The 19,772-nt window shown below is 49.3% G+C and overlaps 1 protein-coding gene and 1 long non-coding RNA gene across 2 annotated transcripts in view; one reads left to right on the forward strand and one right to left on the reverse strand.

Moving 5' to 3' along the window:
• Window positions 1-2,527, forward strand: part of LOC116740877 — a 13,764-nt gene extending 11,237 nt beyond the window's left edge. Inside the window, exon 3 of the long non-coding RNA XR_004345977.1 lies at window positions 1,119-2,527. This is a non-coding gene — a long non-coding RNA (uncharacterized LOC116740877). The remainder of the gene's footprint in view (window positions 1-1,118) is intronic.
• Window positions 1-19,605, reverse strand: part of FAM83D (family with sequence similarity 83 member D) — a 22,696-nt gene extending 3,091 nt beyond the window's left edge. The window contains exons 1-3 of the mRNA XM_032606900.1: window positions 19,108-19,605; window positions 5,638-5,805; window positions 1,634-1,758 (exon numbers count right to left, since the gene is read on the reverse strand). Coding sequence (XP_032462791.1) covers window positions 1,634-1,758; window positions 5,638-5,805; window positions 19,108-19,584 — 770 coding nt within the window. The 5' untranslated portion in view covers window positions 19,585-19,605. The remainder of the gene's footprint in view (window positions 1-1,633; window positions 1,759-5,637; window positions 5,806-19,107) is intronic.
• Window positions 19,606-19,772: the final 167 nt, after the last annotated feature.

Raw genomic sequence — 19,772 nt, forward strand, 5'->3', positions numbered from 1 at the left:
GCAACGGGAGAGGCCACAACAGTGAGAGGCCCGCGTACCGCAAAAGAAAAAAAAAAAATATATATATATATATATACGTTTTTCTATCCCTCTTTTTTGAGGGGGGGCGGGGGTGGGCTGTGCAGCATGCAGGATCTTAGCTCCCCAACCAGGGATCAAACCCATGATCCCTGCAGGGGAACTGCGGAGTCTTAACCACTGGACCGCCAGGGAAGTCCCCGTTTTTCTTTTTTAAACTGTAGAGACACACTTCACATATAACATCAGAGTCTAACACAGAGGTGGCAGAACACACCACCATCAGAGAGACCTAAGTAAAAATGGTGTATCTTGGGCTTCCCTGGTGGCGCAGTGGTTGAGAGTCCGCCTGCCGATGCAGGGGACACGGATTCGTGCCCTGGTCTGGGAAGATCCCACATGCCATGGAGCGGCTGGGCCCGTGAGCCATGGCCGCTGAGCCTGCGCGTCCGGAGCCTGTGCTCCGCAACGGGAGAGGCCACAACAGTGAGAGGCCCGCGTACCGCAAAAGAAAAAAAAAAAATATATATATATATATATACGTTTTTCTATCCCTCTTTTTTGAGGGGGGGCGGGGGTGGGCTGTGCAGCATGCAGGATCTTAGCTCCCCAACCAGGGATCAAACCCATGATCCCTGCAGGGGAACTGCGGAGTCTTAACCACTGGACCGCCAGGGAAGTCCCCGTTTTTCTTTTTTAAACTGTAGAGACACACTTCACATATAACATCAGAGTCTAACACAGAGGTGGCAGAACACACCACCATCAGAGAGACCTAAGTAAAAATGGTGTATCTTGGGCTTCCCTGGTGGCGCAGTGGTTGAGAGTCCGCCTGCCGATGCAGGGGACACGGATTCGTGCCCTGGTCTGGGAAGATTCCATATGCCGCGGAGCGGCTGGGCCCATGAGCCATGGCCGCTGAGCCTGCGCTCCGGAGCCTGTGCTCTGCAACCTGTGCTCTGCAACGGGAGAGGCCACAACAGTGAGAGGCCCGTATACAGCAAAAAAAAAAAAAAATGGTATATCTTAACCTCTGGAGATTGGTGTTTACCACTCTTTGTCTCCACCCTCCATTCAATTTCCCTGCTCTCTACCCTCAGATGCCGTGCCAACGTGAGACTTCAAAGGTGAAGCCAGAAGCATGGATCAGTACTTTCTAGACTAAAGCACCAAATCACAAGGCTTGAAGCAAGGTGAAAGATTAAAGTAAGGGGGCTGCTTCAGCTGTGCCCTTAAAGTGGGCAGGGACGTGGGGGGTCTAAGGCCCCAAGGAACAGGAGTTGAGACTGTTCCTGTCTCTGTTAACCCCCAATTCAACCACTGCAGTCCTGGCTGAGCCTTGAATCTAGGACTCCCTCACTACCGGGTCTCCAGGCAAGTTTCAGCCTCTGTACTTTAGATTTGTGGACCACGAGGCAGGGGAGGGGATCCCAGCCCGACCACCTTCCAGAGGAGGAGGCTTTGATTAACAAGCTCACACACACACAGATGCACACATAGCAGAAGGCTTGCCCATAAAGGCTCACACTGAGAGGAAAAAGCAGCTTTTACCTTTATATAGCACACTTCCTCTGAAAAGTTTAGATTAATAAGCATGGACGAGTCAGAAACTCACCTGTAGGAGCCTGTAGCCACACGAATGCCATCAATCAGTGTGAACTTTTCATGAACCTTCCCAACAATTTTAGTTCCTGACCTTGCATAGTAAATATTTCCTGTAATCGTCCGAACTGTCATCAGCTGTTGGTGGGGGAAGTGGGAGAAGAAGAAATGAATGATCCAGTGAGCACATGATAAAAGAAGCCTTAGTTTACAATTTCCAAACAGACAAGCTTACTAGCAGGTCAGTGGTTCACGGTCACCATTCGGTAACAACACCCACAGCACGCAAGCCAGATGATTCTCAGGACTCAAGTAATGCTACTTAACATTTAGTTCATCTTCTTGCATGCTTTTTTATACATGCATACTTATTTTTGAGACCTTCGGTTTATGTGGACACGTGCTCTAGAAGAGTCACTTTTTGGAGACACTAAACAATAGAATCCAAGAAATGACTTTGAAACAAAATGTGGGGGGATAAAATCATCAAAGAAAACATGCCAGTGACAGATAACATTTTAACAAAGGTTTAAAGAAGCTAAGCTGATGTTTCTCCTCCTCTTTAGTTTAATAGCATTGCTAATAAATAATAGCCCAGGACTCCCCTGGTGGCACAGTGGTTAAGAATCCGCCTGTCAATGCAGGGTAGACGGGTTCGGTCCCTGGTCTGGGAAGATCCCACGTGCTGTGGAGCAACTTAGCCCGTGCGCCACAACTACTGAGCCCCCGTGCCACAGCTACTGAAGCCCACACACCTAGAGCTGGTGCTCCGCAACAAGAGAAGCCACCACAGTGAGAAGCCCACACACCGCCACAAAGAGCAGCCCTCGCTTTCTGCAACTAGAGAAAGCCCATGCGCAGCAACAAAGACCCAGTGTGGCCAAAAATAGATAAATAAATTTATTTTTTAAAAAAGTAATGATTAAACACTATAGCAAGACATAACAACATCCAAAGAAGTGAAAACCTTCATCTACACAAAAACCTGTACACAAATATTCATAGCAACTTTATTCATAACAGTAAAAAACTGGAAAGTACCCTAATGTCCTTCAACGGGCGAATGGTTAAACAAACTATGGTTCAACCATACCATATGATACAGTTGAGCAATGAAAAGGAACAATCTATTGATAGACACAACAATTTGGACAGATCTCAAGGGAGTGAAAAAAAGCCAGCCTCAAAAGGTCACACACTGTATAATTCCATTTACATAACATTCTCTAAGTGACAAAATTACAGAGATGAGGAACAAATTAGTGGTTGCCAGGGGTGAAAGATGCAGGGGAGGGCACGGAGAGGGGAGTGGATGTGACTATAAAGATGTAGCATGAGGCAGATCTTTGTGGTGATTGAATAGCTCTGTATTCTGTTGGCAGTGGTGGGCACACATATGTATACGTGATAAAATGGCATGAAACAATAGACACACATGGTACCCATGTCAATTTCCAGGTCCTGATATTGTGCTGTAAGTTACATAAGGTATAACTATTGGGGGAAACTGGGTGAAGGATACATGGAAACCTCTATGTACTATCTTTGCAATTTCTGTGAATCTATCGCTACTTCAAAATAAAAACAAAAGACAAAACAAAAAAATTAGGGCATAGCATAACATTGTTTCTGCGATATTCTTACCAAAATGCGTAATATGAATTTAACCATGGGGAAACATCAGATAAACCCAAATTCTACAGAAAACTGGCTAGTATTCTTCAAAAGCATCAAGACTGTAAAAGACACAGAAAGAGAGGAACAGCTCCAGATGAGAGGAAGCTAAGGAGAAATGACAATGACATAAATGCAAGATATGGTCCCAGATTGGATCCTGGATAAGAAAACCAGCATTCATGGAATGATGAGTGAAATTTATCATGTCTACAGAGTAGATAATAGTACTATATCAAGTTTATTTCCTGATTTTGGAATTTGTACTGAGGTTTGTAAGATGTAAACATTTAGAAAATTTGGGCAAAGAGTATCCAGGGATGCCTAATATTATTTTTCTAACTCCTTTGTAAATAAAATTATTTCAAAATGAAAATTAAAACAAACAGACAAAAAACCTAGAACCTTCCATAGAGGTGCACATGAAGCTGGCAGGGGAGGGCTTCCCGGGCGATCCCTGAGCAGAGCTTCAAAGGGTCAACATATAATAACAAGCATAAAGAATATCACTGTGGGCAGATTTCAGTGTGGTTTTGTGCATCTTTCCCTTTGGAACTTACCTGAATGCTATGTAGGCCTCTGTGATTGTGGTCAAAGCATTTTTTTTTTTTTAATTTTTATTTTACATTGGAGTATAGTTGATTTACAATCAAAGCACTTTTGAGTGCCTGCACACAAACGTGTGACCAAGCTCCTGCAGGCAGGACACCCAACATTCTGCACCAGCCGCAGCACCAGGGCAAAAGAAGTCACCCCCACTTCTTCTGGTGAGGGGCAGGTTCACCAGCACACACAGGCCCTGGTGAGAGAAGCCTCCATGGCAAAGTGGTGCTTCCCGAAGAAGAAGTTAAGACATGATGAACATGGGTGAGACCAAAAAGACAGATCTCCCTTTGACCCTTCCTAGAGGATCCAGACACCCACGAAGGCAGCAACCAACTCAGCAGGCAACTGAGTCAGCAAATCCTCCTAGATTTCTGCTGAGTGGATGAATCAGAGCCAGTCACTCGATCAAAGTCGTGGCCGGGCTATTCTGTGATCTTCCTGCTGCCCACACACAGCCTCAATTACAGCAAGAGCACCTTGAAATTAAACATCAACACCTTCAATTTCTTCACCAGGCTCTGCGGCAGAGCACGTATGGACTAAACATCTGGTTAGATGACGATGCACTTTCCAGGCCTGACTTGCATTTCCCTTGGGTCCACCTGACACATTTTTAAATTGACTGTCAGGTCACAGGGCTGACTGTTTCATTCCGTCTCCAAGCTCCAAGGCTTACCTCCATCATGGATTTGCTTTTAAGCACTAGTGACAAGTTAGTAGCTACCTAATTAAACCCAATCCTGTTTCCTCTTGAGGGAGAACAACGAACATGAGCTCTCAAGAGAAGTTAAACAGTCAAAATTGTGTAAACCAAATTGCTTGATAATAACAAGGCGGTAAGTTCATGTCCCCTGCGTGGTAGCCTATAGAACCAAAGTCCAACCTCTTCATTCACTTTGCTCGTCGCCTTGTGTCCAGTACCTGGAACAATGAGTAGCTCAGAGTAGGTGCTCACATAGGTGAGAAACTAAGTTGATGAATTAAGGTGATGAACCAAGTTGATGAGTTAAGTTCTGAAGCTCTTAAGTTGCTTAATTTTTAAGAAGTGAATGGTGTAATAAATGACTATTTTTCTTGCCTTTCTACTAAAGAGAACAAGCTTGCTAAGTTACATAACCTTACATTTAAATACTTAAGCTCAAATTACTTTCATGCTCAGAGCAAAGGACATAAAAAGTCTAATTTTATAATAATGAGAAACGAGAGGCAGCATCTGACAGTGATTTAAGAACACTGGGGCTGCAGGCAGGCCGACAGATGGGGAAACTCCATCCCACTACTTTCTAGTTGTAGACACTGGGCTCTTGGTGTCACCACTTCCCAATATGAAACACAGGTATAACGCCACTCACCTGATGGGGCTGCTGTGAGGATTTAAGTTGCATAACATTGTCAAGAGCCTAGGACAGTGCCAAGGACACAGCAGGACTCCGTAAACAGTGGTGCTCACAATTAAAATTGGAGCCTACCAGTGCTGCAGTCAAAAGCAGCAGCTTCCAAGGCAGCATCTTGCCATCAACAGACAAGCTCCCCATTAAGAGGCATCGTGACGTGAGGGAGAGGCCAAGGTCTGAACCTGACTCTGTCTTTCTTTCCTGTGAGGCTTTAGGCAAACGATTTTTCTCACAGCCTCAGGTCCCTCCCTTACAACGGGGACACCACCACCAACGGGGAGGTCACAGATGCTCAGTCATTATTTGCTGATTGTGGTGAAACTAGAAAGAGTGTAACACAAACCTTTTCCTGTTCAGGATGAACTTTCATATCCATGCACATATCCAAAAACTGAGAGAGCAGGGCCTGGTCCAGAAGGATGTAGACAGCAACTCCCTGTTTCCGACAGATTTCCTGCAGGTCTCGGAAGATGTCAATGTCCGTGAAAACATCCATAACCACTGCAATCACCTAGGGTGTGGGGCAGAGAGAAGAGCCAGCGGTCAACCCACAAGGACACCACCTTACAGCTCGTTGTCCAGACTCTGGACCCCGTCTCAGAGCTGGGAAAGGATCCCTGTCCTACAATACTCTTCCTTCCTTCTCCTTCTGCGGTATCAGTTTTCCTCTCACCGTGGACTCTTGTCTGTCTCCAAAGACGCTCAGGCCACTGTATGCCACAAATCTGGACTTGACCCAGCCACTCTCCTCCACACTGCAAATTTCTCAAAACTATAGATTCCTCCACTACTTTGACCTCCTATGAACTTGTTCCATTCAACTCTCTTCCTTTACTAAAACCCCCGTCTCACAAGCTCAGCTCAGACCGGCAAGATATCTAGGTTCTGCAGCTAACCCACCATCATTTTAGACACGTGGCTTGTTGCCCATGTCTGTAAAACAGGTATGTAAAAACTTAAGAGTCTCTCTGAGGCCCCCCTTCTGGGTATACCAGTCTCCAAGTCTGATTTTATTGTCTGGTTTTGGATCATAATATGGTTTTCTATCATAATCTAGAATGGGCCACCTCATCCACCACCAACTCATGGCTTGGAACTGACTGAGCCAGGCAAGTCGATTCTCCCACCTCCTGACTGTTGCTGCGCATCACCTCTTCATGACGTCTGCTCCCTCCACCTGTCAGGATCTAACCTAATGGCTCCCAGAGCGCCAGCCCCTCCTCTGTAAAAGGTGGTATCTGAAGTTCTCTGGTATCTGTCCGCAGCGCAAGCCCGCAACAAGAGCACGGAAATATGTCCTAAGGATGCTGCCCTGCAGCTTGGACCAGTCCTTTCTGCTCCCCAACGACCCGGCTCCATTTGTGCCTCCTAATCAATTTTCCCCACTCAGCACACAGTACAGTTAAGGGCCACCTCAGCCACGTGGCCTTGGGTAGATTACAGCTGCTTCGAAAGCCTGTTTCCTTCGTTGCAAAATAGATTTGTTGTGAGCATTAAATGACTAGGCCACATCAAATGCCCATACAAGAGATCCCTCTGGTATCTGTTCATTGATCTGCGTGACCAGTCCAGAGCTTAAGCCGTCCAGACAGTTCAGCGCAGGGAAACATCTCCCAGCTCCTGGCTTTCCTGCTTCAAGAGAGGCCGCTCCAGCAGCAAAGCCTCTAATCACACCCTCTGCAGGTTTGAAAGCATGGCCGTCAGCTAATTCCTGGCAGGTCTGCGGGGGAACCAAAACATGTGGGTCTCGTACAAGCCCCTGCATCGGGTCAGAGCCAGGACTGTCACTTAGGAAACCGCTCCCCGAAGCCAAGGTTTGGAACTCTTCTGCAGGCTGGAGCTGCAATGTACCACCCTCCTCGTAACCTCATCAGCAAAAACATGAGTCTCTTCCAATCACATTAAATCCTTTCCTGAACGTTAAGGTGACTGACTTACAGGTTTGTGAGAGCAGAGGCCCCTCAACAGGACTGATTCATCTCTGGGGGCCCAGAGGACTCAGGCCAGTACCTGAGAGTCATTACCCCTTAAGTATTTGGGTATCAAAGAAGTGCAGAGGGGCTTCCCTGGTGGCGCAGTGGTTAAGAATCCGCCTGCCAGTGCAGGGGACACGGGTTCGAGCCCTGGTCTGGGAAGATCCCACATGCCGCAGAGCACCTGGGCCCGTGCGCCACAACTATGGAGCCTGCGCTCCACAACTACTGAGCCCGCATACCACAACTACTGAGGTCTGCGTACCTAGAGCCCGTGCTCCACAAGAGAAGCCACCGCAATGAGAAGCCCGCGCACTGCAAAAAAGAGTAGCCTCTGCTCACCGCAACTAGAGAAATCCCGCGTGCAGCAACGAAGACCCAAAGCAGCCCCCCAAAATAAATAATTTATTTATTTTTTAAAAAAGAAGTGCAGAGACAAAGAGACGATTTTACTGTCCATCTCTAACACCTCAGAGTCTTGTCCACCAGGAGGAGGGACCCAGAAATGCCAGCTCCCAGGAAGTCATTGCTGTGAGGGAGTCTGGGAAAGACAATTTATCTCTCTGGTTCCCTTTCTCTAATGTTGCCAAAGCCCCAGCTGTGAGCTATTCTTGGCAAAGGGTACAGCTAAACCCCACTGGAGACAATGATTTAGAAAATAAAAAGTGTTCCTTCTAAATTGGTGGCATCTTCAAAAGTTTATATCCTCCAATGCATTTTTATACATCCTATTTGGAGATGTATCTATCCCACTAATTCAGGCCAAACAACTTATTGGTTAAAAGGCAGAAAGGCGTGGGCACAGTTCCCAGCTCTGTGGCTTACTGCTGTGTGACTCTGGGCAAGTTGCTTAATCTCTCTGAGTCTCAGTTTCCTCCTCTGGAAGATACGGATAATATCATCTAGCATCCACATCACAGGGCTGTTGTGAGGATTAAATGAGACAAAGCATGGAAAGGGCTTCACTCAGGCATGAAATAGGTGTTCAAATGCAGCCAGCACCTCAGAGTCTACTGTGGGCTGAACCCTGTGCTAGGTAGAAAGATGGCTATAAAGGATTCAACATGCACCTGACTTACCCACAAAGAGAGGACACAGGCTGCAGGGAAGGAAAATGATACTTACTGTAACAGGCAAGGAAATCAGGGGAACGCTTTGCGGGAGGGGGAGACAGTAAAGCATCTCCCTTGCAGGCGTAGACCCAACACAGGCCCTCAAATGTTTACCAAAGGAGAGAAAAGGAGAAATCCTGGAGGAGATGGCCTTTGAGTTGAATCAAACATCAGGACGATTTGGACAGGGGAGAAGCAAAGGGGAGGGCATCCGGCAGGAAGCCACATGATGACAGAGGAAGATGTAGGAAATGATGGGGTATGTCCCAGTCTGGCTGGAACGCAGAGTATGCACGAGAGGGAGCGACAGGACGTGACTGAGAGACAGGTGAGTGTGCAGGAGCATGGAAGGCCTTGGACGCCAACCAAGGTGTCAGGATCATACAGGCCATGGAGGGGAGGAGGTTTAGGATGAGTGATGAGTTTAGTGATGAACCCAACAGGACAGAAGAAGCTGATGCTGGAAGATGTGGCCCCCCTCCTGCAACACAGGGCCACATACCTACGTACCTGAAACACAGTAGGCACTTAGGTAGCTTTTTAGGTTCAGCAAATGTTTAGGAGGACTAAAGAATAAAAATCAGTGATAGAGGTTTCGATGGTGGGCCAGGCAGGAAGCCATGAGGGTCACAGAGAAGGGAAAGAGGCCCGTGGGAAAGGTAAGCAATGTTCTCCCTGGGATGAGGGAGGAGAGATGGGGGTGGAGGGAGGCTGATTCAGGTCCACACAAACAGAAAACAGAAACAATCTTGAGAGAGAGAGAGGTTTTGAAACTGATTTTGAGGTGGCAGTAAAACCTCATAAAGGGGTTCTGAATACACACATGTGAGAATGAGTCGAGCTCATAAGACAAAGTGAGAGAAAATCAATCCGGGGTCAGTCCCCGTCCTCAGGAGAGACAGGAAGTGAGCGCGACGGGGCCGATGGACGTGCACCCAGGTGCCACCGGGACACAGCCGAGGAGCTGGAGGGTTGCTGGAAGCAGGGCCCCAGGAGCGGGGCGCACAGCATAAGGCGCCTGCCAAACTGAATTTTGATTTATCATTTAACAAAACAATTGTGCAAACACCACCTCTGTTAGGTAGTGAGTCAGTATCTAATTTGCTGTTAGTTTCATTGTTTGGTTTTGAAGCTTCAACCTTTCCTGTGTGTTGAAAATAATTGGGTTTGAACGCCCACGGGGTACTTAGAGGGTAGATGGAGATGCTTATCCCTCTGACTCCGCCTGCATCCAACATCCCCTCCTCTTTCTAGAGCAGGACCTTTAAAAGACTTCTGGAGGAAGAACAGCCCTATGGGTGGAAGCTGTCAGCAGGAAGGCCCGCCTTCCTTCCAGACCCCATCCCCGCTCCCCCTTACTCTCTGCCCTCAGCCCCACCCCACCCCCGCCCCCATGCAACCAAGCCCGGAGCAGCTGAACTAGACCTGGGGCTTCTTAAGTCTGTGAAGGGACAGACTCTTCTCTGAACAATGACCTGGGCTCATTTGCTAGCCAGCTGAGTGTCTGCTTTGCAGAGCTGGCCACATCTCCTAGGTGTTGGCGTCCATGCTGCAGGCTGCTGGGCCCTAGAAGAGCACCGGGACTTGAAAGCAGTCATCACTCCCACTCCCTGAGTCATACTGCGGGATGGACAAAGGAGAGACACATGGGCAGGTGGGCATCCCATGCTCATCAAGTGCCCACATGGTCACGGTGGGTATTGCCCTGTCCCAGCCTATGCTACAAAGAGCCTACCCGCTCTGCTAGAGGTGGAAAGCTCTGCAAGTGGTGGCTTGTGAGTGTCCAATCCAGGGTCAAAAGCCCATCTGCAACTCAGCGCACGTTGGTCCTAACATGACACCTAAAGAGGAAACACCCAGCTGTCGGAGCCTGGATGGTTGGTCTGCTACCAGTCCCCATGCTGTTCCTGCTCTTCTCCAGCCACATCTACAGCAGCCACTCCTGCACCAAGTCCCATGTCATCATCGCAGGTGACAAAACCTCAAGCCTTTCCTCCCTCAGTCACTCCTAACCGTCCCTCGATGATTTATACCATGGAACCCGGTGATCCACGTGGTTACAGGTAGCAGTCCCCAGGGTATTCTGCACAGACTCTGTGTATGTTACTTTTCACACAGAACTGAAATCTTTTCTGTTTGCCAGAAGCTCTAAAGAGGTATCCTGAGATTTGAAAACCCCGTTAATTGTTATCTCCAATTTACTGATAAGAAAAATAAAGCGTGCAGAGGTTCCGTGACTTGTTCAAGGTGACACACTTAGGCAAACACAGGAGCTGGAATTTCAGCCCAGCTGACCCCAGAGCTACCTATTAAAAAGTGTTAGATTGGGACTTCCCTGGCAGTCCAGTGGCTAAGGCTCCGTGCTTCCAATGCAGGGGGCACAGGTTCGATCCCTGGTCAGGGAACTAAGATCCCACATGCTGCAAGGTGCGGCCAAAAAAGAAAAAAAAAGTGTTAGATTAAACATTATTGCAAACAAATCTAATGTTCCGTCTTCAAATGATTGAAAGCTTAGACTAAATCCTGGAAGGATCAGTAGAGTATTGCATAAAGTATATGAGATTGAGCCCATCACAAAGGATGATCACTAAGAACACAAAACAACTTGCAGAGCGAACGTCAGGTACCTTGAAATGCCCTAGGACAGCAGGCACTTCTTTCTGCGGGCAGTTTTGCTGACTAACTCTGAACTGACTAAATCAGGAAACCTTGGGAGGCACAGATGCTACGTGAACAGGCTACAGAGCTAGACCTGGACGTGGATGCAGGCTCCTCCACTTCTCATCACCGTGTTCCCTCTAGCAAGTTACTTCCATTCTGTTGGCTTCTACAACATGCAAATAATGCTACCCACCTTGTAGTGTTTGCAGTAGGTTTGGTCAAGAGAGAACACTTGACAGTTCCTGGCACCACAGAAAGCCCTTATATGGCAGCTGTCATAGTCTTAGTCCTAATTCTGCCACCGACCCTGGCCAAGTCATTCTACCTGAGCTCGGCAACCTCAAACACAGCTCCTCCGAGCTCTATCATCTGATGCACACACCCTCGATGGGCGGGGCAGGGCTCTGAGCAGGCACTTGAGCAGCCTCGAGGGGCTACTCAGGGTCGGTCATTCCTGTTCTCATTCCAGCTCTTCCTCTGCCTGGAGCAGGAAGTCTGTGTCACTCACCCCTTCTCACTGCACCTCAGTTTCTCTCCCTTCCCACCCATGGTCATAAAGCAAGGACACATGTGAGAGATGCTTGGAATTCTACCAAAGGTCTACACACGCGCAAAGATGCATCAGCCTGTCTGGTGGTCGACAAGAGCCTGCCTGCTGAATTGATCACGCTGACTGAGTGACACCCGACTCGACTTCATTCAAGTCCCCAGGGCTCCTGCCTCTTCTGGAGACCTTCTTCCAAAAAAAAAAAAAAAAAAAAAAAACCTATATTTTCACCCCATGTATGTATTACAGATTTTTAACAGAACAGAAATTTTCTCCTGGAAATTTCTTTTAACATCTTTAAATAATGGGGCTTCCCTGGCAGCACAGTGGTTAAGAATCCGCCTGCCAATGCAGGGGACACAGGTTCCAGCCCTGGTCGGGGGAAGATCCCACATGCCACGGAGCAACTAAGCCCGTGCACCACAACTACTGAGCCTGCTCTCTAGAGCCCGCGAGCCACAACTAACTGACCCCACGCGCCACAACTACTGAAGCCCAGGTGCCTAGAGCCCGTGCTCCACAACAAGAGAAGCCACCGCAATGAGAAGCCCGCGCACTGCAGCCAAGAGTAGTCCCCACTCACCGCAACTAGAGAAAGCCCGCGTGCAGCAACGAAGACCCAACGCAGCCAAATATAAATAAATTTATTTAAAAAATTAAAATCTTTCAATAATGATCTTGATATTGACATCAGGGTTTAAAGACAAAAAGAACGTCAATTTCCACAGCAAAACCTAAATTCATCCGTGCGTGTTGTCTTCTCTAAGTTTCATGGGCTCTTATAAAATTAGCAATTTAAGTATCAGATTAAATTGCCGATGGAGCCTCTATCTGCAGAGAGTGGCCTGGGGCCCCTCTGGGAAGGCAGCGGTGGGTAAACCAATTTTTCAATGGCCCCAGGGGTGCAGGGACCAGCCACATACAGCAACATTTCCTCTGCACTATTCTAGCATGAAGTACACGGGCGGGCTGGGCTTTTTCAAAGGGAGGGGAAAGCATCAAGAGACGTTTTGCGGGGGGAAGGGGCTTATCATCGTGAGTTATTTTTTTTTATAATTATGTAAAACATCTGCCTGGCTCCCAAGTCCAATCGACAAAACAAGCTACATCCAGAGACACCTAGCTTCCATCCTTGTCCCTTCTCTTCTGCCGTCCCCACAAAGATAATAACTTCAACTAGCTTTGGGTTTCTCCAATTTTTAAAAAAATATAAATAAAAGTATGCATGTGTACACATACTCATTTACGTTACTAAATGAGTACGTATATGTGTGTATGTGTGTATACATATGTATATGTATATGCTCATATCCCCCCTGTAGATAAAAGGCAGTGTATGATACGTGTTGTTCTAGACCAGTGCTGTCCCAGCAGAAACTTCTTAGATGGTGGAGGTTCTGTATCTGCACTGTCCATGGCCGCCACTAGCCATAAGCAGTGATTAAATACTCGATATATGACTAGTGCAATAGAGGAACTGAGTTTTTTAATGTATTTCCTTTTTTTTTTTTTTTTTTTTTTTGCAGTACGCGGGCCTCTCACTGCTGTGGCCTCTCCCGTTGCGGAGCACAGACAGGCTCCGGACGCGCAGGCTCAGCGGCCATGGCTCATGGGCCCAGCCGCTCCGCGGCGTGTGGGATCTTCCCGGATCGGGGCACGAACCTGTGTCCCGTGCATCGGCCAGCGGACTCTCAACCACTGCGCCACCAGGGAAGCCCTGTATTTCCTTTTAAGTCACATAAATTTAAATAGCCACAGGTGGCCAACGGCTGCTGCATTGGTCACTGAGGTTCTAGCCACTTAATCGTAGGAAACAGAGCTAGTGCTCATCCCTTTTCAGAGCTGCTAGGCGCTGCACTGTGCAGAAGGATCCGTTTACTCACCAATCTGCCACTGACGGATGTTTGAGCCCTTCCAGCCTTTTGCTGTTATAATCAGTGCTGCAACAAACAGCCAACTGCATAGGCCTATTCATAGTTTTCGCCAGTGTATCTTTCGGACAGATACACAGGCATGGAACTGCTAGGTCAATGGGTAAGTACAAGTGAAATTTTGCTGAATATTGCCAGATTCCCCTCCAGAGGTTCTATCATTTACATCCGGACTTTAAAAAAGCCAGTAGGCCTACTACGTTTCTTCCTGAGAGAACTTATCCTTTATCCATAAAGGAACCAGAGAATAATTCTGCAGCTTCTCTACTGCCCAATGGATGCCAGGTGAAAAGAATAAAGAAATGAAATGGCAGACAGAAAACAGAATAGTGGTTGCTGGGGGCTGAGAGGAGGAGGGAATGGCGAGTTATTGTTCAGTGGGAACAGAGGTTCCTCTTGGGAAGATGAACAAGTTCTGGACCTGGATGGTGGTGATGGTTGCATGTGGTGATGGTGAATGTCCTTAATCCACTGATCTGTACACTTTAAAAAAGTGCTAAATTTTGTTACATATATTTTACCACAATTAAAAAGAAGAAAGAAATGAAATGGTGAAAGACTCCGAAATCCTTAACCTGACACATAGAACCAAAAGGAAGGGATAAAAAGCAGCCACACTTAGTCTAGTGGGCAGCATCTCACGCATCGGTGAGATTTCCTAGGACAGTGGTTCTCAACCAAGGGCAATTTTGCCCCTCAGAGGACATCTGGCAATGTCTGGGGACACTTTTTAAAATTGTAAAATATATAACATATATAATATTTCCATCTTAACAATTCCTAAGCATACAATTCAGTGGCCTTAATTACATTTGCAATGTCGTCAGCCCTCACCACTATCTGTTTCCAAAACTTTTTTATCACCCCCAACTGAAACTCTAACCACTAAAGCAGTAACTCCTTCTTCCCCTGACCCCCTCCCCAGGGGAGACATTTTTGAATGTGATGACCATTTTTTGGCGGGGGCCAGTGCTTCTGGCATCCACTGGGTGGAGGCCAGGGATACTACTCAGCATCCTACAATGCACAGGACAACCGCTCAGAACAAAGAGCGTTATCCCGTCCGAAACGTCAATAGTGATGAGGTTGAGAAAGCCTGCCCTGGGTTCCGAACAGGAACTGCTCACACTGCACAGGTTCAATTGCAACTCAGAGGAGGACTGTGCAAGGCCAGGAGGGCCTTAATTTGGATACATCCACGTGCACACCAGGGGCCTCCAACAGATTCCTCAGCTGTTACTCCTCCTAGGAGGCAGGACTCTTTGTCAACACAACGACAGCTTTTTACAAATGCTCAGGTTATCAAAAGGATGCCCAAGGGTGAGGTCATAGCAAAAGTGCCCCTTTGGAACAAAAGCTGTAGGGAATGGGCAGCTGGTAAGAGCGATGGCTCTGGAGAGTGCAGGACCTCCTAGCAGGGTGAGCTTTGTCTGTGAGCTCCCATCCAGACGCTAGGAATATCCCAAGAGCCTCGGCAACAGCACATCACCAAGTAAGGGCACACAGCACTTCCAGGCAAGGTCTCCACTCCCAGCCGATCTGTGGGGGCCAGAGCCCAGCCCAACGCTGATTCACATGGCAACAGAGACAAAGAAATGAATGACTCATCAACAAATACAGTAGTACAGGGATAGATTCTAGAGTATGTGTGTAAGGGGGAAATCCTGTGTAGTTCAAAATTCTCCTAAGAGCAGACATCTCAGCTCTCAAGAAGTCCAAAGGGGGGAAAAAAAAAAGTCCAAAACAGTACTTCCTCCAGCTTTGGTGAAGCTCAACTGAGCACCGAGTCAGCTTGTATTCAGAAGCCACGCTGTACATAAATCGTGTGTTTCTAGGTGCTGTACCTCACTCAACGCAGCAGACCCACGCTTTGAAAGGTGCGCAGAAACTGAGCCAACGGCAGAACTGGCAGGTTCACAGCCCTGGTCCCACCTACCCTGGGACAAGTCCTTGCTGAGCAGACAGGCAGGCAAACTCACTTGCTGAATGATCAAAGGTGCACGTGAGAGCTCTCCGCTGTACCTACTGAGCACTATTCGGTGCCAGAGGCCCTACAAGCCTGAACGGCTCAAAAGCAACATGAGTCCTGGATGAGGACCCATCCCAGAACCATCCGTTGAGGCCGCAGAGCTAGGATCAGACACCACCATTTACCAAGTGAGACTGGCTTCTTGTGCCTGTACCCTGACCACTCCAGTCTCCTTCCTGCCAAGGGGAGATCTAGTCCTGTCATCGCCATTTTCCTTTTTCTTCAATATGCAACATGGAAATTAAAAGTTCAAATCTTAAGAAACCCTTAAAAAAAACCCAGCTTATTGAAAACTACCAAAGCACCAACCCTCCCTCATGGCAGGGGGCCCTGTGGAGTGGTGAGTGGTCGAGAGCCCGGGCTCAGGGGCCAGGCAGACGGGCTCATGCCCAGCTCTGTCCCACACTAACTGTATCTTGGGGAAGCTACTTATCGTCTCTGTGCCTGGTCTCTTCTTAATTGTGGCCTCCTTTTAGGTTGGGGAGGGTTAACTGAGAGAGTCCAGGTAAAGGGCTTAGCACAGAAACTGACCCTTTAAAAGTGCTCAATCACACCGTCAAGCGCTTTTGCCATATGAACACAGACGCAGAATGGCTTCTCATCTCATCCGGAAACAGCCTGAGACCTTCATCTCCACAGTCCTCGCCGTCACAGGTACCGGACTTCAAAGGATGTATTCGGAGCGACACAGCCGCTCCTGTGTACCCAACCCACACCTCTACCTGGAGCAGCCGCACTGGACCAGCAACCAGGTTAGCTCTCTAACACTTGTCTCCTCCACAGATTTCCGTCCACCTGGGGACAGTGACGCCTCCTTACCTCCACATGGCACAAGGCAGAGCGTGGTGGCTGATAGCGGTTAAGAGATGCTGTGCCTCGGTTTGAGTCCTGGCTCTGTCATTCCCTGGCTGTGTGACCTCGGGGCAACTTAACTTCTCTATGCCTCAATTTCACCAGCCGCAAAATGGAGCTAATAATCGCACCTACGTTAGGGTTACTTGGAACAGTGCCTGGCAGAGAAAGCATGATTATGTTTTGGGGTTTTGGGTTTGTTTTTTTTTTACATAAAAGAGATGGTGTCTGAGACCTCAAGTTTAGCGTGTCTCAAATCCCACTCACCTCCCCATCCCTACCCTCAGTCTCATTCTTCTCCTGTATTCTAATTTCGTGGCATCACCACTCACCCAAGCTAAAAAAACTCAATTCTTCCTATACCTTCTCCTTGGCCTTGCCTACTTTCCTGCCCTCTCTCTCACTACCCTTCCTAAGTAGTGACATGACCAAGTCCTGTCAATTCTACCTAAAATTCTTCCCCTGCCCGAGCCCCAGCACTGCCTTAGCACAGACCCCCTTCTCACGTGTAGATCCCTAAGCCCCTCCTTACTACCACCTCTACTCCAGTCTCGCCCCTCTCTAACCCATCCCCCTTCCTGCTCTCGCCAGCATTTACTGCTCAGGAACCCCAATCTGATCAGCTCCTCTCCTCCCTTTAAACCTGCGATGGCTCCCCACTGCTCCTTCCAGTAGCGTGCGAAGCCCTCGACAGTCTGCGTCAGTCTTTCCCTTCAGCCTCCTCTCCTACCATTAACTCCCACATACTCTCTGCTCCAGCTGTGAGGAACCTGGCTGCCTCCCAAAAGGCCAGGTGTTTTCACACTTCTGGGCCGGTCCCTATCCTCTGGTCTGGCAAGCCCCACCCATCCTCTTGGACCCAGCTCCAAGGTCACCATCACCCCTAAAGCTTTCTTCAGCCTGCAGCAACTTCCTCACTGCTTCCCGCCAGCAGACCGTCAACTCTCAAGTGCAAGCAAGGATCGTGTCCTTCAGCTGTGGCCCCAGCCCCTGGAGCACAGTGTCCAATACAGAGTAGGCTCTGAATAAGCAAGCAATCTGGCATATGGCAGAGACACTGAAAATACTCATCAGATTTAAAGGTAACGTACCACCTTTCTCAGTTAAAACTGCCCACCTGGGCAGTTTTCCAAATACAGAATCTTGAACATATAAGTGTGAAGCTGGACTAGGGCACAGAGCACGGCAGGAGGTTCTACCCAGGAATGCATTACAGAATGCCTACAAGACAAAGGTGTCTGAGCATCAGCCTTGAGCCCCTTCTAAGACCAGCATGAGTTGATGGACAGTCTTCCCTCTGGTCTTAGCTCCAGTGCCCCTCCACTACCACTAAAAATTGGATGTAAGCAAGAGGATAGGGCAATTCTCTCTTTCATGAAGACCCGTTCATTACTTTTCTCAAGTTCCAAGTGCCCAAGTTCTCCCCCTAGACGTGATCGTTGGGAATGCACACCTATCCTAAAATGGTGTCTTTTTCCATCTTTTCAATCTTCCCGCTGAACCCACAAGTGTCTGTTGCATCAAAAGGACCCTCAGCACACCCAAAGCACCGCAAGACTGAGAATAGCCTAGCTGGAGCCCACAAAGGCAAGGCACTAGCCTACCGTACCCCCTACCCACTGCAACCCCACCATCAGGCAAAGAGCACCCGGCACAGGGACACTGGTAAGTCAGGGCTTGTCCCTTCTTGGCTACTTCAACTGCCTTGATGCACAGATATCATAACCACAGTTAGACACACTCAGGTAGGAGCCCTACCAAGTCTTACCGTGGCCTGGGGCTTTACCTGCCATGTCTCTGGCACAGGCAGACAGCCAGGAAGCTGGGCACTGCCAGTCAGCAAGCGAGGTGGCATTTGATCATGGCTCTGGAGGAATGAGTCTGCTGCCACACCCTACCCACCCCTCCCACCTTCTGGATTGCATTCTTCCTCCCAGACCCCTAGTACCCAGCACCCTGCTGCAGTCTCATCCTGGCTGGCAGAGAAACAAAACCTCCCACTGCACCCCAATACCTTGTCACACTAAGAGTCAGACAACTGCACCAAAACCCACTGTGAAGAGAGAGATGACTGAATGCAGGGGTATCTGCATTTTTTTTTCCAGCTTATGGAAACGCAAACTCCCTTCCCCACCCATTCACTGAAGGAGCAACTTCCTCTCCAGGCCTGCAGGAGGAAAAAGGGTCGGGGGTCACTTTGCCACTCTGGTACGTATCTGCTTTCTACAACAAAAGGCACGTGCAGGTGACTAGCAATGATAGACTCCTAATGCCCCGCAGCTGTCTCTGGGGACAACTTTCAGGAATTTTCCCCTAGGTTATGCGCTTCTTAGGTATTGCATCTCCTAAGAAGCTCCTGAAAGCGGGATCTAGAGTTGGCTGACAGCCAGTCTGACAACTGGTTTTAACTGAAAGCTGCAACTAGCAGGACTTCTGATCACCCTCCCAGGGAATGTGAATGTTAGGAGTTGGAACTTGGGCACAATCCGCCTTCTTGGGGACCGAGACTCCTCCCACTCTCCCCTGCCACGAGAAGCGGCCAGGGAGGAGATCGGGGATCCGAGGGGATACACGCAGAGAGGGGCGAGCCGGCACCCCGGGACCACCCGGCTCGCGCTCCTAGCAGACCTCAGTTTCCCGTTTTTGAAGGGAGTGTCCCGTCGGACCGGGGACCGAAGTGACCCGAGGAGCCGGGCCGCGGCGCTCACCTCTCGCGCCGAGCGGAGCTGCTGGCGCAGCGCGTCCTTGCAGCCATAGGGGCCGCGGGCGCCCGTGCCGCGGGGCTGGAAGTGCGCCTCGACGCGTGTGGCCCCGCGGTAGGCGCCCTTATAGAAGGAGGGCCAGCCGAGCTCCAGCAGCGGCGGCTCCAGGTCCGACTGCTCGGGGAAGTAGGTGCCGGAGGAGCAGTCGTGCGACGAGCCGAAGGAATCCTCGGGCCCCGCTGCCGCGCCCTCCTCGCCGGGCCTCTCGGCCGCGCCTAGGATGGCGCGCACCTCGTCGGGATTTAGGAAGCGGCCGAGGCGCTCGCGTCGCAGGAAGGCCGCGAAAGCGTCGGGGCCGCCCGCCACCAGCTCCTCGAGCGCCAAGCGCCGCTCCTCGCTGTACAGCTCGGCCGGGTTGGGCGGCCCGCACGGCGACAGGCACGCTGCGGGCAGTTCGTCCAGGCCATCGGACCGCAGAGCCATGGCGGCGCTCTGACACAAGACGGCTCGGACCACCACGGCAATGCAGGACGCTTTATAGGCACCTTTGAATCTAACCGGCCCGCGCCATTGGCCGCGCCGCCCCTCCCTGGCTCTCCCATTGGCTGCCTTGTTGTGACGGCAGAGTCCGGAAGCAGTGCACGCCTCTACGACTCCGCCCCCTTAAGTGC

The sequence above is a fragment of the Phocoena sinus genome, chromosome 15, assembly GCF_008692025.1.
Source record: "Phocoena sinus isolate mPhoSin1 chromosome 15, mPhoSin1.pri, whole genome shotgun sequence".
Classification (NCBI taxonomy): domain Eukaryota; kingdom Metazoa; phylum Chordata; class Mammalia; order Artiodactyla; family Phocoenidae; genus Phocoena; species Phocoena sinus.